Source organism: Lissotriton vulgaris, chromosome 10 (genome assembly GCF_964263255.1).
Source record: "Lissotriton vulgaris chromosome 10, aLisVul1.2, whole genome shotgun sequence".
NCBI lineage: Eukaryota > Metazoa > Chordata > Amphibia > Caudata > Salamandridae > Lissotriton > Lissotriton vulgaris.
Genome location: NC_141698.1, coordinates 1,111,130,591 through 1,111,146,470, shown reverse-complemented (window position 1 = coordinate 1,111,146,470; position 15,880 = coordinate 1,111,130,591). Strand labels below are relative to the sequence as shown.

The 15,880-nt window shown below is 46.0% G+C and overlaps 1 protein-coding gene across 2 annotated transcripts in view; it reads left to right on the top strand.

Annotated features, from left to right (window-relative positions):
- Positions 1-1,132: 1,132 nt before the first annotated feature.
- The window catches only part of LOC147689410 (vomeronasal type-2 receptor 26-like), a 117,982-nt gene continuing 103,234 nt past the window's right edge, over positions 1,133-15,880 (top strand). Inside the window, exon 1 of one of the 2 annotated variants that reach the window (XM_086940091.1) lies at positions 1,133-1,348. In XM_086940091.1, the coding sequence (XP_086796217.1) occupies positions 1,133-1,348 (216 nt within the window). Of the gene's footprint in view, positions 1,361-15,880 lie in introns of both variants that reach the window. The other variant, XM_086940090.1, reaches the window with a different exon arrangement.

Here is a 15,880-nt window from a genome sequence, read left to right as displayed (position 1 = left end):
ATACTGTGGAGCCCCCAGATACAAGGAGTTGCAGTAGTCCAGTCTGATAAGCACTGCGCTAATTACTTTGAGGGAACAGGAGTCCTTAGGTAGCGTTGAAAATATCTGACACAACATACGCATCAGACTGAGCACACACTGGCTGTTTTGTTTGCCTGCAATTCCATTTGGAGATTCTTACCTATCAGAAACCCCAAATTACGCACCGTGCTGACGGGGCCCAAAGGTTGCTCCTCAGGGGTAAGCCTGAACTCCAGAGGTATATGTATAGATAACTTCGCAGAGGAGCAGTACAGCACCTCAGTTTTCCCCCCATTAAACTGCAAGAAGTTCCTCCATAGCCACCCTGCAGTCTGACGCATACACTCTTGAAACGCATCCATGGAAACTGCATGTTTTCCTCCTATGGAGAACTCCAGTTGCGTATCGCCCTCATAGTTGACCAGGTCAACCCCGAATGATTTGATGATGGGAAACAGAGGCTGCAGATAAATATTGAAGAGAATAGGGCTGATTGCAGAGCCCTGCGGTACCCCATAGACTATCGGGGATTTGCAGGATGAGAACGATGCCAAGGTTACCACCTACTGTCTCCCAGCCAGATAGGACCTTAACCACTGCAGAGCCCATCCCTTCACCCCAATCTTTTCCAGTCTTTCCAACAGAATTGAGTGGCTCATCGTATCGAATGTGGCCGACATATCAAGAAAGCACTAAAACAGTGGCATTGCTGTTGTCAGCCCGCATACGTAGGTTATCCAGCATGGTGGTTAAGGCTGACTCAGGCCAATGACCCGGCCGGAACCCAAATTGGTCTTTATCCAGTTGTTGATTATCCTCCAAAAAACAAGATAAAATATTGCTAACAACCTTTTCCAGGATTAAAATTAGAAAAGGAAGGAGAGAAATCTGTCTAAAACTTGCTGGAATTTTCCGATCCAAAGAGGGCTTCTTAATCAGGGGTGTCACCACTGCCTGCTTCCATCTGTGACCTCTGACCGGCAAAATGTGCTTTATTCACAACTTCTTCTGCAAAAATGGTATGTTGATAAGTAGACGCCCACTGCTTCAGCTATTATTGAAGCTAATGGTTATTTTTTGGCTCTCTCTCTTCTTCCAGTTACATCATTACATGAGGAATCTTCATTTTAAAACTTCATCCGGTGAAGAAATCTACTTTGATGATCGAGGGGACCCTCCCACGCGCTTTGACATTTCCAGTTGGATTTTCCACAACTCCAGTTATTCCACAAGGATCCAAGTGGGAAGCTTCCAAATAAACCCTTCTGGGGAAAAACAGTTTGTCATTGATGACCGCGCCATTCACTGGCACCCCGACTTTAAACAGGTAACGGCTCCTGTCTGATTTGGGAGCAAACTTGGAAAAAGGGTGATAACTGTATAGATGTGAAAGGACAATCATGATCAAATGGAAAAGTAATTGTTTCTTCCTTGACAGTTTGTACTAGCGGGGTAACCCCCGTAAATTGCATTTCAGGGGCCCCACTAATCTCTGAGGGTCTTATATACTTGTTTTTGGCACAGGGCAGCATAGCACGTTACTTTGTTGCGCTGCTCTGCATCAAAAGAAAAGGGCAATAATTTGCCGTATCTATGGGATAAGGCACATTCCTGTGCTCTCTCACTGCACCCATCCACAATTGACTGCCTGGCTCCAATGGAGGCACCCTTGCAACATCCTAGATGGGACATGCAATCTCACAATTCATTAATCGCAAATAACATTAAAACCATGAGTGGTGTTGCAGGGATTCTGCTCAAACACTGAACTATGCGTAGGATCCTTACCAAAACACGCCACCGAAATTAATCTTCTTATCGAGTCACATCATCTAGATGTACTTTTTCTAACTGAGACCTGGACACATGCAAACTGTGAGACCGACCTAGCAGCTGCTTGTCCGCTAAACTTCAACATTCTCCATCTTCCTAGACCCAAAGGCCGCGGTGGCGGAGTTGGCGTCATCTTCAAAGCCTCGTGGCAAACGAACACCTTAGACATAGACCCGACACCCGGAATCGAGCTCTTTGGTTTGTCTATAAACTGCCATCAAGGAGATACCTTTACGGTAATCATCTGCTACCGCCCACCTAGGGCCTTTTCTCTTTCGCAACAGCAAGCCCTTCTCACGACTATTACCAACATGGCAACTTCTCACAGTAAACTAGTACTTCTAGGAGACTTTAACCTGTGGCCAAACGGCAGCCTAGACACAGGTCTAGACAACCTTCGGCTGTCCTGTGATAGTGTGGGCCTCCAACAACTGATAAAGGACCCCACTCACTCCGCAGGCAACCGACTCGATCTTATGTTCTCGAGCCCAGGTCTAACCCAAGTAGGCGACATCCTGCCTATGAGCTGGACAGACCACTCGCTCATTAAACTCTACATCAATAATGCCACAACAAGCAAAGCCAAATCTCACCCGTCCCCGCAATTCTCGTACCGAAACTGGAAAGCGTTAGAAAAACTCAGCACCTCCTCCAGAATCTTCGAGGTGGAGGACAGTTTCGCCATTACCAATTCGGTGGAAGATAACTATAGATCCTTTAGCTCGAGAATCACCTCCCTTGTGGACTCTGCTGCCCCTCTTAAACTCTGTAAACCGAAAGGTAGAGCTCCGGCTCCCTGGTACAACGACTCTTTGAAAACCCTCAAGTCAGCCTGCAAACAAGCTGAGAGAAAGTGGAGACACGGATACTGCAACAACAACAAAACCCTCTGGAAGCAGGCACTCCGTGACTACAAGTCCGCTATTACAGAGAGTAAAGCGAATTACTACTGCTCCACCATTACCAATGCGGCCAACAGTCCAAAAAGTATATTTCAGATTCTGGACAATATCCTACACCCTGACTGCGTCAAAAACCCCATCCCCCCTTCTCAGTCCCTTTGTGACAGCCTCGCTCAGTTTTTTACTGACAAAATCGAGACTATCATTAATAACTTGGCAACATCCCCGTCATCCACTTCTCCCACCCTCCCCGAAACCAACCCCACTACTCCTGAATCTCTGAGGTCAGCCTGTCCTCCCACGAACAAACTACTGGCTTTCCCTCTTATTTCTCAAACAGAATTTGAAATAGTTGCACAGGGCATCACTTCCGGATCCCCCCTTGACCCTCTGCCGCCGAAAATATGGAAAACCTGTGGGCACGAACTGTTTCACACTCTCCGGATGATTTGTAATCAATCCCTGAGCTGCGGCGTCGTTCCCCGCTCCTGGAAGCAAGCGCTTATAACCCCGCTGCTAAAGAAACCCACGCTAAACCCAGATTTTCTGTCCAATTTCCGCCCCATATCACTCCTGCCTTTCCCGATGAAGGTGCTCGAACGCTGGGTCAGTAAATGCCTCTCAACCCATCTCGAGCAGCACCATTTTCTGGACGAATTCCAATTTGGGTTTCGCCCAGCCCATGGCACTGAAACCGCGGTGCTCACGGCCATGGAGGAGCTTCGAATGCGCGCAGACAGGGGCCAAGCCGTGGCCCTGATTTTACTTGACTTGTCTGCCGCATTCGATACTGTCAATCATAGGATCCTGCTCGAGCGGTTGAGAGAGGCAGGGATCGATGGCACGGCCCTGATTTGGTTTCACTCCTACCTTAGTGACAGAAAACAGGCTGTTTCCCTCCCCCCTTTCCAATCGGTCTTCTCCCCGGTCCCTCACGGTGTTCCCCAGGGTTCCTCTATCAGTCCGATTCTTTTTAATGTTTACTTAAAACCTCTGGTCACGTTAATTAAGTCACACAACATGACCACAGTAAACTATGCGGACGATACCCAGCTCCTTCTCTCGTGGGAAGGCGAAGACTCCATCCCCTTGCAAGCCTTCCATGACTGTCTACGAGACACGGCAAGCTGGTTGCACCGGAACTCACTCCAGTTCAACTCCTCGAAAACCGAGGTGATGTACTGCCCTGCGAGTCTCATACCCCGCCCTCTGCCCGCTGAGTTCTGGCCCCCGGAAAACTCCAACAACCTCCCACCAGTTACCACCGTTCGCAACCTGGGCGTCATGCTAAACCATCAATTGAGCATGGAAACACAGGTCTCAAGAACAGTCGCTACTTGCTCTGGCCTTATGCGCTCACTGCGCAAAGTCTTGCCTCTACTTCCACCCTCCGCCAGAGCACTAGTAGTCAGGTGTACTATTCTTAGTCGCCTTGACTACTGCAACGCCCTGCTGCTTGAATCTCCTGCGACACTACTGGACAGACTCCAACGAGTCCAGTCGGCAGCAGCCAAAATGGCTCTCGGATGGACCAGGAGATCCTCGGCCACTGCCGCACTGGCCGAGCTGCATTGGCTGCCTTTGAGGCAACGCATTGCCTTCAAGGCCCTCTGCCTGGTCTTCAAGGCACTACATGGAATAGGACCCAGACCTCTTCAACGGCTGTTCTCCTGGTACACCCCCACCAGAACACTTAGGTCCACAACTGCCTGCCTTGTGAGAGTGCCTAGATGTAAGAAGGCCAGGATGGGAGGAAGATCGTTCAGAGTAGCTGCAGCCAAGCTATGGAACAGTCTACCTGTCGACATTCGCCATATCCCTCATCTCCTCCCATTCAGGAAATGTATCAAAACATGGCTCTTTCCTCCACCCCCATAACAATCGTCCAGCCTCAGTTTCACCCTCGTCAATAAACCACAAGAGTAGCTACCAGCGCCAGGATGCCTGCCAGGTGACAGTTGCGCTTTATAAATATTTTAAATAATAAATAAATAAATAAGGATTATGGGACCTTCGTATATAGGGACTGAGTCATCCCACTACCTTAGTACCCATGAGCCCAGGACCGACTAGCTATAGTGTCTCACTTGTCCTCCTACTTACTTACAGAGTACAGAGTGATTCGACATCCCAGAGCACAACTCTTCCGACTCTCTCAGGAATCCCAATTACAAAACACACCCTTTCACTCACACTCTTGTACTTTTCCACAATAAGATCTGACAGAGACACAAACAAGTTTAAAATATTTATTTTAACTAACATGCTCTAATATGCAATGTACCGGCCATAATAAGCAGAATAATGCATAACACAAATTCGGTCAGCGTAGCCAGTAGTCCATGAATCATGAAAAGAGCTGCCATAGTGAGAAACAGCGTTGCCTAACCACCCTCCCCTTGCACAAAAGCAGGATGACTATATATTAGAAGATCCCGGTGTGTTATCTGCAGACCCGTGACTAAGACTATAGATGGAAGATCTACATCATAGGTGCTGTCATGCTCTTGTCTCTGGAAAGTCACTCTCCAAGTGTGTGCTACCTACCCATGTATTCCAATATGACCAAAGTATGTATTCTCAAACAACAGCTGCATCTGTATGTTTTTTCTAGGTGCTAAGGCCCGACCAGAACAGAATACCAAGGGACATTGTTGTTCGAACTTGTTCACGATGTTAAGACTAAATCCCAGGAACATGCAAAGCGTGAACACAGTGAAAGGTTCCTATGTCTGAATACTGAAAAGACATTTGAAAAAATAAACTCATGTAGTGACGTGCGCAAAGCATCAGATAGTCTGCAGCGGGCTCATGCTAACTTAGGGAAAATTATAATGTCCCCCATGGCCACGTGACAGTGGGTTTACTTCCATCTACATGAGACTCTCATTTTTGTGTGGCACACTTTGCCATTTCCTGAACTGCTACTGCTTGTAAACACCTACTAAGCCAGTTTCAAGCTGGTATTAGGAATCTGGAATTTGAAGAAACCATCAGTCTACTCGTGTCAGTGCAGAGAATGCTATATGCCCGAATATATCACCAGGTCTACTAATACATGTTGCTCTTCAGCTCCCTTAAAGTGCTGGTGCACCCTGTGCTGCCTAGCACCAACACGGGCATCCTTATATCATGCTGTAAGACAGCCTGCGTTAGGGGCAAAACAGTTTTTATGCATGAAGGTATACCTTCCTGCACAAAACAATCTTGTAATGAAATTTCAACTTCCTATTTGTGATGGAGACTGCATCACGCATAGGAAGAGAAAGTAAAGAGGCGAGATTAATGTATTTCTACCTATTACACCTCACTGAGGAAGGTGTAGCATTTCTAACTGTGGTAAATCTTGGAATGTAACAAAATCTATAGGTGGGTGCTTGGGAACACCTTTACTCCACCCATGGAATGCCTCCCAGGTGTTGTGTAACGCAACACCGCACAAGGGGCTGCATTGTGTTACATTAAATTTAACCAGCCAGGCAAGACAATCAGCCATTGAGTGGCTTAGTAAATAAATACCAACTAACATTTTGTATCACTGTTGCATCTAAAAAGTGACACAGCCACAACAAAAAATAATAGTAAATCTGGGCCATAGTGCAGTCAGAAAACAATAATCGCGGGTGCCGAGCAGGCAGGCACTTACAGACTGTCAGACCCCACATTGATCTGCAGGATTGTCCGCTTGAGGTAGAAGCATTTAATGCCGAATATGCAGCAGAAAATGAATAAGACATCAAGTGCTGGTTTATACCTTTTAGCAACTATATTAATTGGAATCCAAAGGTATTTGCTCATCCCACTAATCTTTGCCTGTGCTTAAAGTTAGCACTGTCTAATGAGAATGGAGGGCTGTCATCATCTCTTTTGTTTGTAAACGTATATATCCCCCTGGGAAGTTATCTAATATTTCAGTTGATTCCATGCTTTTATTCATTCATAGCATTAGTGTTCTGAAGCCAAACCATTTGGTTATTATTGTATGGGACTTCAATGCTAAAGTTTCAAATTTTTCCTGCATGACCTTTGACAACACCAAAATGGATGAGGGGTGGTGCTTCCCTAAGGCTGTCTTACCTGTTAGACCAGACAGGCCGAGTTTACATATCCTGGAAAGCCTGAGATTACACAGATTTATTTTCTTAAATGACAGATTTCCAGAAGACTCTCCAGTCTCTAACACTTTTTACTCCCCTTGAGGGGAATCCCTAATTGATTATATGGTGGTATACCATCAAGTGTTTGCAGTGTGTAGTAAATTGGAGGTATTGGGGACTGAATTTGGTGACCTTAGATTTCTTTCCATAACTCTTTATTTAGAGCTTAAACCTCTCGAGTCCTGGAACTCTGGGAAAGATGGTGTAGTGTATAACAAATCTAATGAGTACAGTTACTGGCCAAATGACAACATAAGGAACCTGGGACATGATATTTAAACAGTAAGCGTGGGCCCCCCCGTCTTTTCATTAGATGACATTGTCTTCTGGTTCATGAAGCATTTTACCTTTTTTCAAACATTTGGGAGTAAAGATAAAGGTAAAAGTGTCAAGTTACCTATTAAGATCCCCTGGGCTGTAAAACAGGTGAATTGTTAAATAAACTTCATAGAAAGGAAACAAATAAATATGTCTTTGATTCTGAAGCACAGGAGAAATCAACCACCCAAAGTGTATAAGAACTAGACTGAAGGTGTCTGAATGAAGGAGGTGGGATTATTGGAAATTGATCAATTTAAGGGAAGCTGCTACTTCATTTAATTCTCATAAATATTGTGCTTTAATAGCCAAATTGTTCCGATGCCGACCGGCCCGACACCGCAGGAGTGTAGAACATCCCAATCCTCTACCCTCACCGTGACCCCCAACACCCGCAATCGAAAACGGATGGTGGAGAACACGACACCGGGAGAAGGTGGGTAACAAAACAAGGGAACCCAAGGTCTTGGGGAACACAACTCGTCTCCTCTGGCTTCTTGGCAGCTGACAGCTTGACACAGACGAGACCACTAAAATGAAAGAAGGGGACAAGGTTAAACACACCCCTATTACTATGACCAGTGCCAAGTACACAAGCAAACCACCGACCTCCCTGCTTACCCCGGATAACAAACGGGTGTAGCTTGATACGAAACAGGAATTCATCCACTGCAATCGTATTGGTTGTTTCTTTGCGTAACCCCAGACCAACCACGCCCCCTCGGGAAACACCGAGAATGACTAAGGGGGTGGAATTCACAATTCTTTGGACAAAAAGGGACAGGGTAAAAATTGTATCAAGGGAATATGAAAGATACCCAAAAAACCCCTGCAATCTAAAAAAGGAACACAAAGGTAGCACAAAAACGGCCGTTATTCAGCTCCTTCGTGAAACCACCCAAACAATGCGTATAACAAGATGGTTAGGATACAAAAAAGGGAAAATTACGGGACGATGCAACTCAAGGAAACGCAGCCACGAATCCTGGAACGTCACCAAAGATCAAAAACAGGTCCCAATTAAAATGGTTCAGAAATACCCAAGGGAACAGGAAAACAGGGAGGGGTGGGGGGGCAGGGAAAAAAGGGGGTCAAAACCCGGCACTAGAAAAGACCGCTGGAAAGGAGCTCGAAGGAAGGCAAACAAGGTAGAAACACAGGAACAGGAACTACTCGGCAAGGGACCAATAACGAAACCAAGCACCTGTTTTTTGTTGGCAGCCCCCTTTTAAAGCGAGCTCTAGGGAGCGTCCATAAATTCACATATGCACTTGGCACTTCTAAGGATAAATCACTAACGGGGAACTAGACAGAAGGACCCAGGCCCCCTTGAACGCCAACAGTACCCCCTCCCGAAAGTCTCCCTACAGGCCATGGCTTCCCAGGGTGCAGGTGATGAAACAAACGAGCCAACCGGGCAGCAAGAACACTACTTGCAGGAACCCAAGAACGATCCTCAGGGGGATAACCCTTCATCCGCTTGGAATTCAAAACAGTTCTGACCTCATAATCCAAGTTCATGTGATCCGTGGTAATGGGGTGACAAGCCCCCCAAAGATAATGGCGCCATTCCTCAAAAGACAGCTTTATGGCCAATAGTTCCCTTTCGGCTATAGTACAATTCTGTTCAGCAGGTAGTAGTTTCTTTGAAAAATACGCGATTGGATGCATCAACCCAGGAGCAGATGTAAAAAGCCCAATCAATTTTTCCAAAGCCAACTGAGCCGCAGGCATCCACTCAAACACCACTCCCTTCTTCAACAATGAAATCATAGGTGAAACAATTTCTGAGAAATGACTGAATAAACGCCTGTAGAAGTTGGTGAAATCAAAGAGCACCTGTATATCCTTAACACATGTGGGTATGGGCCAGTTAACAATAGCCTCGATCTTCCGGGGATCCATCTTTATACCATCCACAGATATCAGTAATCCCAAAAACTCAACATGTGTCGCACTAAAAGTGCATTTATCAAGATTGACAAATAGACGGTGTTCCAACAACTTAGACAAAACCTGCGAAACATGAGCATCATGTTCCTTAAAGGACGGGGAAAAACCAAAATAACATCAATGTAAACAATTACACTGACATCCAAAAACTCACGCAAAACCTCATTTATAAAAAACTGAAAAGCGGCAGGGGCGTTACACAAACCAAAAGGCATAACGCAATATTCAACCAAACCAAACTTTATACGGAACGCCGTTCTCCATACGTCGCCCTCGCGGACGCAAACGAGATGGCAAACACCTCTTAAATCAAGCTTTGTGAACACCTTGGCATGTCGCAGCTGGTCTTTTAACATCTCATCCAAATACAGCCGTAGATGTTTCTCCTCTGGCTCCGACAATGCATAAACCCTACTACAGGGAAAAACGGCCCCTGGAACCAAATCAATACGGCAATCAAAAGCCCTGTGTGATGGCAACACACACGCCTGGTCCTTATTAAACACCTCCTCATATGCTACCAACAACGGAAGCAAACCATTCTGATCGCAACCACTCGCTGCACAAGACAACGGAGACACCCAATCAGTCGCCTCACAATAACAGTGAAGAAGTTAATACTCCGAATCAAGCATAACCAGCCTCCACGCCCAATCGATTCTGGGGTTATGGGCCTGTAACCAGGGTACCCCTAGTACCACCCCAAAGGCCGGTGCGGCAATCAGATCGAAACAGACCGTCTCAGAATGCCCATTATCGAATGTCATCAACAAAGGTTTGGTTTGTCATACAATCGACCCAGAAGTTAGCTCCGTGCCGTCAATAGCCCTTACCGGTTCAGGTTGTTTCTTCATCACACAGGGAACCATAAACGACTCAGCCAACCCAATGTCCATAAAGTTCCCTGTGACCCCACAATCCAGTAATACCGACAAGGAAGCTCCACCACAAGATGAATAAGTGAAGCAAGCCAATACCATGAAATGATGTGGGACTCTTTGAACCGCTCCTAGTACATCATATGGGTTACAAAAACCACTATCATAGACTAAAGGACACTCATAATCCCTTCCCACAAAAGCCACAGCCATATTCTCCGGGGTCCGGGACGGTTTCACTGGACACTCTCGAGCAAAGTGTCCATCCCTCCCACAATACAAACACAACTGCAACAAGCACCTTTGCTCCTTTTCCTTCTTGGATAAGGGACCCCACACCCCACCCAAAGGCATAAGTTTTCACTGTTTTCACGCCCCCATTCTCAGTTGTTTCTCTCTTGGTTACAGTTGTTCTTGGGGGTTGAAACCTATTCTTTTCCCCTTTTCTTTCACTCATTCGATGGATGAGTTTGAGAACCAAATCGATGAACTCCACAAAATCTGCGGGGGGGTCTACAACCTGAGCGACTATGTCATTCAAGTCCTCGCACAAGCCCTGATAAAACAAAGAGGTTCTTTTTGTCATAGGCCATTGTGTCTCTGCTACTAGGCGATTAAAAGTAGCCACATAACCCAAAAGATCCTGCTTACCCTGCCGTAGTTTTAACAATTCAACACCACTTGCCTGCATAAAAGCATGCTTAGCAAACAGACTATGCATCTGGTTCTTAAAGGCCGGGAAACTATTCACTACAGCATCATTGTTTTCCACTAAGGGGACCGCCCAACTAGCTGCAGTACCCAAAAGATATAAGATCACAAACGCAACTTTAGTAGTGTCGTCAGGAAAAGCGGTTGGTCGACACATAAAGTGCAAATGGCACTGGTTCATAAATATAGCGTATCTGCTACTATCTCTGGAAAACCTCTCAGGAGCTGCTAGAGGCACTGTCACAGGAGTGTTCACTGATACGGACAAAGGAGAAGAAGAACCGCTCTGCCCCCCACTCCTCTCATATTTAAATGTGGCTGGTTGAATCAGAGGGGGCTTAGTCTTAACTTCACTCAGTGTCCCCCGTAATTCCTGATTCTCCTGACGAAGGGATTGGACTTCACCCTGTATATGCGCTAAAGCCTGCATAATATCCTGCATCGAAGATGCCCCCCCCCCGCTGCCTCCTCATCATTTCTCCACTCGGGCGGTGTATTAATTTGTGGGCTTGGTTTTCTGTTCCGATGCCGACCGGCCCAACACCGCAGGAGTGAAGAACGTCCTAATCCTCTACCCTCACCGTGACCCCCAACACCCGCAATCGAAAACGGATGGTGGAGAACACGACACCGGGAGAAGGTGGGTAACAAAACAAGGGAACCCAAGGTCTTGGGGATTACAACTCGTCTCCTCTGGCTTCTTGGCAGCTGACAGCTTGACACAGACGAGACCACTAAAATGAAAGAAGGGGACAAGGTTAAACACGCCCCTCTTACTATGACCAGTGGCAAGTACACAAACAAACCACCAACCTCCCTGCTTACCCCGGATAACAAACGGGTGTAGCTTGATACGAAACAGGAATTCATCCACTGCAATCGTATTGGTTGTTTCTTTGCGTAACCCCAGACCAACCACGCCCCCTCGGGAAACACCGAGAATGACTAAGGGGGTGGAATTCACAATTCTTTGGACAAAAAAGGGACAGGGTAAAAATGGTATCAAGGGACTATGAAAGATACCCAAAAAACCCCTGCAATCTAAAAAAGGAACAAGAAGGTAGGACAAAAACGGACGTTATTCAGCTCCTTCGTGAAACCACCCAAACAATGCATATAACACGATGGTTAGTATACAAAAAAGGGAAAATTACGGGATGATACAACTCAAGGAAACGCAGCCGAGAATCCTGGAACATCACCAAAGATCAAAAACAGGTCCCAGTTAAAAGGGTTCAGAAATACCCAAGGGAACAGGAAAACAGGGAAGGGGGGCAGAGAAAAAAGAGGGTCAAAACCCAGCACTAGAAAAGACTGCTGGAAAGGAGCTCGAAGGAAGGGAAACAAGGTAGAAACACAGGAACAGGAACCACTTGGCAAGGGACCAATAACGAAACCAAGCACCTGTTTCCTGTTGGCAGCCCCCTTTTAAAGCGAGCTATAGGGAGCATCCATAAATTCACATATGCACTTGGCACTTCTAAGGATAAATCACTAACGGGGAACTAGACAGAAGGACCCAAGCCCCCTTGAACCTCAACACAAATACTGCAAATCTAGAGTTCAATAAGAGGCTATTCCAATACTGGATGATCAGTGAACTCAGTACATTTCACAATTTTATGCTTGTAATTTAAGCAGCAGAGGCAAGTGTATCAATAGTGTTGAAGCAGACTCACTGAAAATATTTTGCCCACTTTCCTGTGAGGAGATTGAGGGATGTATTAAAGGTGCAAGAATATCATGTGCTATGGGTTATGTTATGTTATGTTAAAAGGATTTTTACCGCGCACGGTCACCAGTCAGTTTCATGGCGCTCATAGACAAAGCAGGGAGGATAGGCAGTGGGGTTTATTCGTAGGCTAGCTGGAAGAGATGGGTTTTCAGAAGTTTTGGAAAGCATGTGTAATCGGGACAGAGTCGTATAGTAGAGGGAAGGGAGTTCCAGGTTGAGGGGGCCAGAAAGGAAAAACAGGAGCCACCATGTTTTTTCCGTTTGAACCTGGGGATGATTAAAAGGTTGTGAGCAGAAGACTGAAGATTCCTCAGGGGAATGTGACGTTTGAGGCTGAGGGAAGTGAAGGCTGGGGCAAGGGCAAGGAGTGACTTAAAAACAGTACAGCCCAGTTTGAAGATGCATCAAGAGGCTACCGGGAGCCAGTGCAGTCTCCTCAGCAGGGGCAAGACATGTTGGTGCTTAGGCTGTTGAATGACCAGTCTGGCTGCCTGATTTTGCACCAGCTGAAGCCGATGAAGATGGTAGGCAGGGATCCCCACATACAAGGAGTTGGCATAATCAATACGGGAGGTGACAAGGGCCATGATGACAAGTGTGAGAGCCTCTGTAGTGAGGAACCTTTGGATTTTACAGATTCTGCGCAGATGGTAGAAGCAAGCAGAAGTGACGGCGTTAATTTGAGGTCTCATGGATAAGTCACTAGAGATGATAACGCCAAGGCTCTTCACAGTATTGACAGGACAGGGTGGGGGGCCAAGAGATTGGGGCCAAAAACTGCAGCTCCAAGGGTTGGAGGACCCTCCTGTCAATACCAACTCCGTCTTGCTGGGATTGAGCTTCAGCTGGCTAAAATGCATCCACTCAGATATGGCAATCATAGTGGATTGGAAGTTGGTACAGGAAGAAGGAGAGGAGTTGATGGGGAAGATTAACTGTAAGTCATCCGCATAGTTGAAGATGGTAACGGGGGTGTGATGGAGGGAGGCTAAGAGGGGTTGCATATAGAGATTAAATAAGAGGGGCGAAAGAGCAGAACCCTGGGGGACACCACAGGAAAGTGAGGAGTAGGGGGCAGAGAAGGTGGATAGATGAACCGATTGGGAGCGCTGGTGCAAGAAGGAACTGATCCATGTTAAGGCTATGCCCTGAATGCCCGCGTTTCTGACACGGTCCATCAAGATGACGTGATCGACCGTTTTGAAAGCAGACGACAGATCTAATAGAACAAGGGCTTGGGCCAGGTTCTTATCGGTGCCTTGTCTCAGCGCATCCATTACGGCCACGATGACAGCTTCCGTTGAGTGGGCCGGTCTAAACCCGGTCTGCTGGTCATCAAGAAAAGAGGATTTTTCAATGAAAGCGCTGAGGCATCGGATGACAATGGTCTCCAAAACTTTCCCCAAATAGGGGAGGAGGGAGATCGGCCGATAATTGCTCAGAGCAGATGGATCAGCACCAGGCTTTTTGAGTATAGGTACAACAACTGCTTGTTTGAAAGCATTGGGGACAGAGCCTGTAGCAAGTGAGTTATTAAGGAAAGCTAGCGGGGGACCCGGACAGGCCAAGAAGGCAGCTTTCAAAATTTGAGGGGGACAACAGTCACTGGGGGAGCCTGAGCTGACCGCGTGTAATAGGGAGGTGAATTCAGACTGGGAAATGAGGGGGAATGCGTACAAACAGCGAGGGTTCATTGGAGGTAAGGAGCAAGCTATGGATGAGGAAGGGGAAGGAATGTTATTTTTGATGGTGGTAATCTTATCAATAAAGAACGAATTGAGGGAATCACAGAGAGCCTGTGAGGGTTGGGGTTGCGCAGTAACACGGTCAGGCAGGGAGAGTAACACGGTCAGGCAGGGAGGGTCCTTAAGAACTCCTGATAACACACATTGAACAGGAAGCCACCTTATGGGCTATCTCTTTATGACCACTGTTCCAGTACTGCTATCTGTCTGGTGATATTCCACCTTCTTGAAAGGGAAGTATTGTGGTACCCTTATGTAAAAACAATTTGAAAGCCACTTCTGCCAGCTACAGACAAATTACCCTCCTGGATGTGACTGGCAAAATATTTGCCAAAAGTATACTACTTCACCTTCAGGAATGGGAATTTATCAAAAACCTCAAACCTGCTGAGTAGGCTGGCTTCAGTAAGAATTGTGATACCCTTAATGATATCACAGCCTTCCAAACTCTGATTGAACAGTATCCCTTGGCCAGGGGCAGGCCGCGTATTCTGCTTTCATTAATTTCTCCTCAGCGTTCAACAGGGTTGACCAACGGAAAGAGTGGAGAAAACTGTCTGCTCTAGGGATTCCTACGCATCTTTGGGCTTAATAATTGCCTTGCACTCTTCCACTTGGACTCAGGTCCTGATTGGAGGGAACCAAGGATTTTCCAGTGAAATGGCAACACTTAATGGTCTAAAGCAGAGGTGCCGGCTTATGCCTCTTCTTTCCTCACTCTACACTCATGATTTGCCTCATAGAGTTGGTCAGACAAAGGTGGATCCACCTAAATTAGGTTTATTGACTGTTCATTGTATTCACCACTGTTTTTGCGTGTTTACACTCAATAAGGTGGAAAATATTCGAAGTGAATTACGTTTTTAATTAGATTTGTTAATTACACAGTTTTAGGTCATCTGAGGGATAGCTTATGGATCCCCAGGTGCTAACTTTGTATGGATGAACCAATTTATCTTTCAACGGTAGTGGTATGTTTTTTCTTTTTTGCTTTAATTTTGTTGCAATGAAGATGAGGATGAATTGCTCCATTCTTTATATGGAACTCTGTTGAGTTCCATATTACAATAAAAATAATTTAATTGAATTGCAAATACATATTTTGGCAGATCATCTTTGTTTTGCCTCCCTCCAAGAATTTGTTCTGTGACTGTCACATTCACAAAATACATTTTAAACATTATTCAACAAGTTCACCCGTGTATTTGTAAGAAGTAATTATTTTTGGGGAAATCCTAAACATTTTCAGAAGTACTCTTAGAAAGCAAATGATGCACTATTGGTGAGAACCACTTCCTCTGCATTTTTACCAATCCTGTAGAAGTTTCCTGCACACTAACACTCTGGAAGTGTATTTACTCCTGCTCATGACTATTTAAAAGGTGGAAAGGAGTCAGCAAAATCTTGTCATTCCCCACAAACATTTATTTTTACTCTGAAGAAGTGGTTTAAGACGTTCAAGTAGGTCTGTGGATTAGACACATTGTGTAGCCTGCTAACTGCACCTAGTCTCTTTACCCTTATTGTCCTCAGAACTACTGGCTCTGTATTAACAGGGCATGTGACTTGTGTCTCTTCCTCCACATGCCCCTCGCTCTGTAATATCATGTGCCCTTTTGTATTTCCT